A 9,937-nucleotide genomic window follows, 5' to 3' on the forward strand; every position below is an offset into this window, starting at 1 on the left:
TGTTGTTTTTATTTTACATCGACCCCAATATTGTTATTTAGATAATCTTATCTCTGTTTCGTCATAAGATAAGACCTTAATGAAGTAAAAATTGTATGTTTGAATACGTTTTAAAGAATAATTGGTTAAAACTTGAATTTCAATTTTAGAACTCTTTTGTAACCTAATGTAGTGTATTGCATTCATTTGTCATTTGTTTTTGTGAATTGGCGGCAAATCTAAAACTCTTGTTACACGTGAAAATGAACCTGACGCGAGAAAATGTTCGGTCAATGATTTATTATGACTTTCGTTGTGGGCTTACTCAACAACAAACCTATGATAGGCTGCGATTAGCATTTCTTAATGAAGCCCAATCTCGTGCCACTATTTACTATAGTTTTAACGAGTTTAAGTGGACGTAGCAATCTCAATGATGATCCGCGTGAGCGACGTCCTATAACAGCGACTACTGAAGATAACATCACATGCAGGAGTGGAAATATATTAGATAGATAGGCGTTAGATTTTATAGTAAGCTACATTAAATCTAGTGTTTTTTTTAATTAATTAACTTTAATTTATGTAGGTAATTGAGTTTTGGACGTTTTAATAGTTTGCTTGCATCCATACATGTCAAATTAGTACTTCAGTTATAGGTCTACTATAATTCATTCGTTTCAAAGTTTCGTCCCGAACGTCATTGCTTGACATTTCGAATTTATAAACCTACTCTAATTTATTTACATTCCGAACGAATATGAAATACGAATATATATGAAATTACAAAATTTGTACTCTAGAGTTTGTACTCTAAGTCGGGAATTTCAATAATATTAAATTGATTGCATAAGCGGCGTTGGTTTCTTCAATGTTCTTAATGTTTTTCACGTACAGCAAGCCAATTTGCAACAAAATACACACAAACGAAAATCAAAAGGTAACATTTTTGGTTTCGTCACATTGACGTTAAAATTCCGAACAAATAGCCGTCATCTTCATATTTTCGTTCAGAACGTAAATGATTTAGAGTACGTTTAGAAATTCGAAATGTCAAGCAATGACGTTCGGGACGAAACTTCGACACGAATGAATTAGAGTAGACCTACTGAAGTACTAATTTGACATGTATACATTGCGTCTGTAATACAGACATTTTTGGTTGTCATACGCTACTACCCAACGTCGGAATGAAATAGAACTCTTCAAATTAGTTGGATTAATATAATGTTCATTTCAATCGGTCACCATTCGTTCACGAATATTGTCTATGGTTCCGAAATTCGTCGATGTGTCCGAACACAAAATAGAGTAGGGTCACAATCGAAAATTCGTTTAAATTTCGTTCGTTTACGAAGTTTCGTTTCGGACAAAGAGAGTAGACCCCCTGAATCCCCAAGTATTTATTCCCATCAAGTATCTCCCTGTCTGCGTGGCGCCACAATAAGGGTGCCACCCTTGGCTTCTTATTGATTTGTGTTGCGGCAAATTAATTTGGCATTTACGATACTGCCTACCCACATACTAAGGCTGAGTTGCATCATATTAGTTGTTATAGTTAACGTTTGAGTCAAATTTAACGTTAATGGTTTGACATTTCTATAAATAAAATAAACAAACAGTTATATATATATACTGGGTGGTTTTTTGAGAAGGCGGTGATGACTAAGTCGGAAACTACGGGACTTAGAGAAAAGTCGCGGAAGGAGTCATGCCCTCGAATTATAAGAATCCAGTTATTACTGCATATTTTTTTTTTTTAATTTCTTAAACTTTTGACGGAAATCAACCCGAATGATTTTTCAAAATAATTACACCCTGTATTATTCAACCAATAGAGTCTGTTGTTGATAAGGATCATTCTTTGCAAAGATATGTTATACTAAAAATGTCAAAAGTTCAAGTAATTTTAAACAACTAAATATGCGTTATTGTTTTCCTATAAATCGAGGGCATGACTCCTTTCATGACTGTTCTCTAAGTCTCGTAATTTCCGACTTCGCCATCACCGCCCTTCTCAAAAAACCACACTAACTCTACTCCCATGAATGTAGAATTGCATTGATAAAAGGCATAAAAAGGCATTTATTTTCTCAAAATTGATTCCTTTAGAATTCTTTTTGATATCATTTCTAATAACTACTAGATACTACTACCGCTTCGGAAACAAATGGCGCACTGAGAGAGTAGAAGCGGCGCAAGAAACTCTCCCAGCATGCCTTTTTTGCGCTCTTTTCAATAAAAATATACAATATTGTACAATCATTCCTATCGCTATAAAATAATCACAATCTAGTCCCAGGTTGTCTGATCATTTAGATATTCAGCAGTGGAGTAATAGGATTTACGACAGAGCCATTTTTTTTATAAAACTTTTAAATTTATTTATAGATAATGCCTGAACAGTGGCTGGGACTTTATTGTAGGAGTGTATACATTTACCCTTAAAGCTATTATGTATCTTATGAAGCCTACTAGAATAAGTTACAAGCAATCCCTTATTTCTAGTGTTATAATAATGAAAATCACTATTAAGAGCAAAAAGGTGACGATTTTTATGAACGTATATTAAATTTTCATAAATGTACTGAAAATCGATCGCCTGGATACTACCACAAAATTATGATAATATCAGTATTATTAGGTTAGGTTCTGAGACTGACACACACATATACACATACACACACACAAAGGCTTTATCATATTTCACAGAGTTCTCAAAATATGTTTTTTAAGGGCTAAAAAAGAGCGGAGCCTTCTAGCACAAGCATTCTTTATATGCTTAAAAGGAGATTATTGCCACTATTTGTTAAGGAGAATGTGTTTATATCAAGAAAGATTTTTTTCATTTAACATAGACTGCGGAATGTGTTGCACCATCGTATTCCTTGGCATAGTTAAAACTAAAAAGTGAAATATAAAATACATATCGAATATTTATTTGAAACTTTAGACAGGTCGCTATTTAGCTATTGAACATTAACAATAGCTTTAATCGGCGAAGATTGGACGGTTACGGTTAACAGTTAAAGTTATGACGTCATTAATGAAAAAGTCAAATGATTTAACACATTTTTGCTTTGCCTGTACTTTAACATGTTTAATACACAAATAAAATTTGAAAACAAAATTTTATGAACGATGCGGGACATGAACCCACGACCTCTGGCGTTCCGTGCAAGTGCTCTTCCAACTGAGCTAACCGTTCGAGTGTTGTATCGTCATAAAATCTTGTATGCTTTGTTCAAATCTCAGGTTGTGGTTTTTTTTTTAATTTTATTTGTCTATTGATCCTAGAAGTGAGGGTTATCACTTTAAAAAAAAAACAAATTGTTTTAACATGTTTGTTAAAAAAAAGCTTTTGTTCTTAGGTAGTGCGACATCTAGTTGGAGCGCAGCGGAGACTAATCCTTAATCTAAGCACAGTAGGTACCTACTTTATTTGTAAATCATTAACTGTCAATTCAGGTCAAGATTGAAATCTTAACTTTTTAGAATCATAAAATCACATTCAAGAAGCTCTTATAAATTATCATATATTTTAAGTGCATTATAAATATATATATGATCACCAAAGTAACGCTATCATAGTATTTTATTCATAGAGTTTCTTGCGCCGCTTCTTCTCTCTCAGAGCGCCATTTGTTTCCGAAGCGGTAGTAGTATCTAGTAGTATAAGAAATGACATCAAAAAGAATTCTAAAGGAATCAATTTTGAGAAAATAAATGCCTTTTTATGCCTTTTATTAGATTAAAAGTCCCAGTCCCCCTGAAAACGAGATCTTGGAAGGTCTCGAAAAGGCGGGATAACTAAATAAAAATGTAACTTTCACACAAAAATCTAATGTAAAAGCAGTTTTTATACACACGTTATAATCCTATAAAAAAGTTTTATTTAACGCTATCATGTAAATGCAGCGAGAAAAGTCACAGTTAGGCCGAAGTTCGTACTCGCTTCAAACGACATTCGGCCCATTTCTAGTTAATATTCTAGTACGTACTTAGCCACGGCTTTCCTATGAAATCACATTTCTAAATAGTCTCATGATTGTTCACAATATGCTGTGTATCTGTTACAATAACATTGTTCACGCGTCACACAATTTCATTACTCATACCGAATACTGGTGGTTGCAGGAAACCTGTTTAATTACCGTTTGATAGCGATCAATTTACATATACGAAGCTAGAATAAATAAGTAAATGATATAAATAACTGCATGTCAAAGCTAAACTCAAATAATCCTTGGATTTTCTTTCAATTGGTCTCAGTCTTCTGTGAAAAAGAGCAGGTCCAGCCCCATATATTTGCTCTCTTCTCTAGCTTGAGGCACCCCAGGGTCAAAACATTATTTTTATGGAAGAGAGGACAAACCAGCAGTGGTGGTCACCTGGTGTTAAGTGACCACCACCGCCCACATTAACTTGCAATATCAGAGGAATCACAAGATTGTTTCCATTTCATATCGTCCCGGAAACACAGCACAAGGAAGTTCATTCCACAGCTTAGTCGTACGTGGAAGAAAGTTCATTGAAAATCGCACTGTGGGAATGATATCCTTCTTTGGTGGATTGTTGTGCGAAGGTGGAATTCGGCGGCAGGAATCAGTTCAAACATTTGAATAACTTCTGCTCTACAGACTACTCACTCACTCGGCGTTGCGTAGAGATGTCACTTCATTGTGTGCCATCTACCACATTTATCATAGAACGAGTTCTGTAGAGCTGTCTGCTCCAACCGAATGCCAATATCGCAAGAAGCTTCACAAACGTAAGAGTGTTTAGCTCTCCGGATGTGTTGGCTTACTTCACATTGCAAGGAATTTTCCTCCACGTAAAACCAGATAAAGAAAGAGCTACTTCTTTGCAAGGTATTTCCAGGACGATACAATATGTCAAGATCGAAGTAAAAGTCAAATGAATTTTATTCAAATATGCTTAAACTATGGCTTTTGAATCGTCATTAAAAATATTTAAATTACTGAATCTACAATATTTTCGGAAAAAGTAGAGCTCGTAAGAAGAACATACAAGAAACTCAAGGGCACTCTTTTGAATCAATTAGTGTTTTACAATTGTCGTAAGTAAGGTGCATCTAATATATGAATCATTAACAGAGTAAATTCTGCTAATATTTGTCTTCAATCAATTCGACACGTGTTTCGCCTCTACACGCGGCATCCTCAGGAGATGTTGACTCGCCCACGATGAGACTGTCTCTTGCCAAGATAACTCAAATAATTTAGATAATTATGGATTTCCGCGAAATAACGCCTAATTAAATAAATCATCAAATATTTCATAAAAAATAATAATAAAAACTGTTTAAATATAAAAAAAATACTTCTAGATGTCGATTACGAAAGGGGGCGATCTTGATTACACTTTTCGGCCTCATTTCAAAACGTACCTTGTTGTCAAAATTAAAATAAACACAATAAGCATCAATATTGATGTAATGGGTCAGGTTCATCATCACCATCAAGTTTACCCCATGTAAGCACTAAAGGCAAAAAGTCGTTTGCTTTTGCGAATGCCTTGGAACAAAATTTATTTCGCGAATAAATATCCAAGGTTATTAGTTGTCGTAGAGGTCAACAGTACCAAAGCAATGCTCGGCATGGCATAAAAGGCATTTATTTTCTCAAAATTGATACCTTTAGATTTTTTTAATGTCATTTCTAACACTACCTACACCTACCACACTACCTACTGCTTCGGGACTAAATGGCGCTGTGAGAGAGACGAAGCGGCGCAAACTCTTCCAGCATTCTTTTTTTGCGCTCTATTTAATAAAATGATACAATATTGTACTGTCATTGCAATTGCTATAAAATAATCATAATCTGGTCCCAGGCTGTCCGATCACTTAGATATTCAGCTGTGGAGTAGAAGGATTTACGACAGAGTCATTTTTTTATGAAACATTTATTGAACAGTGGCTGGGACTTCATTATAAAAGTGTATACATGTAACCTTCAAGCTACTATGTACCCATTTAATATAAATTTATATTATTTTTATTCAAAAATTAGTCAAACCCAGCCAAATTTTGTTGTGGTTTAATCCTATATGTAATGAATTCAAGAAAATGTTAACAATAGTAATTAAAAAATTGGACATATTCCATTTTTTTAATTACTTCGAATCCAAAACATAAGCAGTCTATAATCGTCATAAGTAGTTCTATCCTTATATGTTAAGATATTCTAAGTAATTGCGCATCACAGAAAAGTAATTTCGGTAATTTATTTATTTATATAAATTCTAAAAAAATACATCAATATTTACTTATATTCAAATATAGTTATTAATTAAAGGTTCTATATATAAAATATTACTTTGACGAATACATTATTTTTATAAATTCTGTTAGTTTAGAAGACGTTATGACTTGGGAATGGATTCTTTTTGATTTTGAAGACAAAAGATTTTACTTTACAAGAAAGCACTTCACAATATAAAAACATTGAAAATTAACTTTAAAACCACTAGGCGTAGGACAATAAAATAAGGTATATCTACGGTAGTTATCCTCTCTTACACAACCATTGACATCCTGTATGTAAGTTTCTATCTTACGGTCTCGAATAAAAATAATATAAAAATCGGATACCACTACTCAAAAATACAAAATTCAAAAGTTTTTCTCGGAGCTTAACTAAGCGATAACTTAATAAATAACTTAAAACCTTGTACAGCTTACCTTTAACTTTGATTTATGCACGACATCATTTACTTGCAATGAGTCAAAAGCATGCCATATACAGTTGGTGACATTTTTTAATAACGCTGACATTATACTGCACTTAACACATCTGACTACACACGAATGGAATATGTAATTGTCTCACACACAACTTATTGTAGCCAGTTCCATCGACATACTGGCGACTGCCGAGTGACGTTTTACGAAAGGAAGTTAGCCGTCAAAGAGATAAGGTTGAACCTATATTGAATAGAATTGGTGACTGTTAAGAAAGAAGAGTTTTTAGTTATTTCAACTATATACAGCGCTCTTTATAACTTAGGTTCTAAAGAATCATTGAGAGCCACTACTTGACTGTTGTTTCACAATATATTGCTTACTAGTCGGCTAAGTCGAGTAAGTAAGTCTTTTGTGGGGCGTATATATGCGTACAACAAGACCCCAGCAAATGTTCAAAACAAAAGCATTACGATATTCAAAAGAATTGTTAAAAAAACCTTTAGGTTAAAACCTTTAGGTTAGTATAACATAAATGACTTTCTTAATGATACCACAGATTGGGAATGGAGCGACCTCACGCTATAAAATGATAAGTTTAATTGTACGATATTAATTTATAACCATATTTTTTAAGAAAAAAAAGCCAGCGGAGTTTGTTGCGCCCGTTCTTCTCACGTCTAAGGCTTTCTTTTGGAATGGGTGGTAGTTTTTGACTTTCAATAAGTGATTTTATATCCTTTTATATATTCTGATTAAAAAAAAATTTAATTGAATTTGAATACGTGATAAGCTACGCTTTAGTGCCTTTGTAAGTAATACCGTGTTGCCACATGGTAATTTATCACATTAAATGGCCTATTAATTCATGCTGTAGTAAAGGTTAAAATGTGATATTTCAAAATTAAGAAAAGTTTACTTTTTATTTATTTTAGTAAAATCTGATTTTAATTACTTTTTAATATTAAGTCTAATAATAATTAATAGACGTGGTCGCTAACTATGGGCCTCATGGTCGCTCAGAGGGCAATGGAGAGGGCTATGCTCGGAGTTTCCCTGCGAGATCGAATCAGAAAGGAGGGGATTCGTAGGAGAACCAAAGTTACCGGCATAGCCCAAATGATTGCGAGACTGAAGGCAGTGGACAAGTAAAATCGTCGAATGGGGATCACGTAGTCATTGTAGGCTCCCCACTAGATGGACCGGCGATCTGTTTAAGATCGCCGGAATACGTTGGATGGGGTAGCGCAGGACCGATCGTCGTGGAAATCTTTGGGGGAGGCCTTTGTCCAACTGTGGACGTCTACGGCTGGTGATGATGATGAATAGTCTAGTCTAGTGTTCAAAATTCATTCTATTCTTAAAATAAATAGTTCTATATTATTTTATTAAGATAAAAGGATATCCTACGTAGAAACTAGTAACTATAACCTATGCTGTTATTGCTCTATTGAAAAATCTAATTGGGAATATAGGATCTTATTTGGGCCAACGCTTAATTAGGATGATATTTAAGAATCTCTAAGGCCTTCTGGAGAGAAAACCAGTGGTGTTGAGAAAACTAATCATAAACTAATCCATAATCTACCGCCATTATAAGCAGAAGATCCAAATTTAAAAAAAATCCATTGCTATAAGATTGCCAACTTTTATGTCCTAACTAGCTGACACGACAGACGTTGTTATATACATATTAAATAAAATATTTTTTTTTTATGAATTAACGTAATATTTATCAACCTACATAAATATAATCTGATAGATAGTTAACAACTGTAGTTAATCTACCAAATATAGTTAGCTAAAATTAAGTTTATTTTTTAACTCCTGAGAAAGTTAGAAAGGATTATAAATTCTAATTAGTTATTCATTTTAAACTATTTTCATTTGATTTCTGACCGACAGGGAATACATCAAAGAAAAATGAAAATAGTTGTTTTTATTTAATTCCGAGCGTTTTCATATTTATTCACCTTTTAAACCTTCTCTTCCTTTACAGATAATTCAAGACCAAAATTAGCCAAATCGGTCCAGCCATTCTCGAGTTTTAGCGATACTAACGAACAGCAATTATTTTTTATATATATAGATTACTTTAATAATATAATAATAATTCTAAATCCGGCCATGGTGTAAACTGCACGGGTGCTTCCATAGTTGACGGCTATTTATTTATGATAGTATATAAGCATCAAATATATAAGGCAAGTGTGTGTGGGAAAGTCGGTCGCGGGAGACCTCGTAGAACATTTGTCGACCAAATTTGGGACGTTTTGAGAAAAGGATAGGTCTGAAGTACCTGGAACCGGCGAGCATGTATGAAAAGAGTAATGAATATAGAGTCTAGTATAGTATATAGAGTTTCGCTAGGCTGTTAACAACAGGGAGCGTATTTTACGAAATAATTCTTGATGCTATGTAATATATACAAATGTCCTCTTTTTTCGGAGTCTGCTCAAAATCGTTTTTATCTTACTTCTAGCAGACCCGACAGACGTAACTGTTATTTTATAAATTTGTTAAAAAAATTTCATAACATCAAGAATTATTTCATAAAATATGCTCCCTGTAGTTATAATGAAATTGTTTCACAGCGGCACTGTCAAACCGTGCGCCAATAAATTCTCTCAAAGAAAATATGTCCATACAAAACAGATATTGACATAAAATAATTAGGGGTCTCCAATCAAAATAAAAGCATCCTATCTCTCAAGTTTGACTAAGCTGCCCTCCATAAAGTAGTCCCCATTAAAATCCTTTTATTAGTTTAAGAGTTCACTGGAAACAAACACCTTTATATATTAAGATTTATGTTTATTTATAAACTTCAATCTATTCATTGTTAATATTGCACTATTGAACATGTGATTAGTCACCACATTAAGCGAGAGACGACCGCGATCCGGCGACGGCCTTCTCTGCAATACCCTTATTCGTACCGTGAGTCATATTATAATAATAATTGTTGCCAATCGATCTCATGTTTGGATAACTACTTAACTCTGATACACAGGGCCAGAGTTCGTGTACGTTTCTATCTCTTACACAGACAACAGACTCTTGTATAAAACCAAAGAGTATTTTATGAGCTTTCTATTAGCATAATATAATAATGGGTATGTTCCGATATGCACTGCGACCACTGTACAGTGTGACGTCAATTTAGTATACTGTGAAGCCGTTCCTTTATAGCCAGTTATACTGGTTACTATTTAAAACGGAACGCAATCTCGTATACTGTCAGCCGCATTT

General features: G+C 33.8%; 1 protein-coding gene across 1 annotated transcript in view; it reads right to left on the minus strand.

The window, feature by feature from the left end:
• Positions 1-6,873, minus strand: part of LOC126979624 (differentially expressed in FDCP 6-like) — a 42,794-nt gene extending 35,921 nt beyond the window's left edge. The window contains exon 1 of the mRNA XM_050829055.1: positions 6,686-6,873. Within this exon, the coding sequence (XP_050685012.1) occupies positions 6,686-6,778 (93 nt within the window). The 5' untranslated portion in view covers positions 6,779-6,873. The remainder of the gene's footprint in view (positions 1-6,685) is intronic.
• Between the last annotated feature and the right edge of the window lie 3,064 nt (positions 6,874-9,937).

This window comes from Leptidea sinapis, chromosome 3 (genome assembly GCF_905404315.1).
Source record: "Leptidea sinapis chromosome 3, ilLepSina1.1, whole genome shotgun sequence".
Classification (NCBI taxonomy): Eukaryota; Metazoa; Arthropoda; class Insecta; order Lepidoptera; family Pieridae; genus Leptidea; species Leptidea sinapis.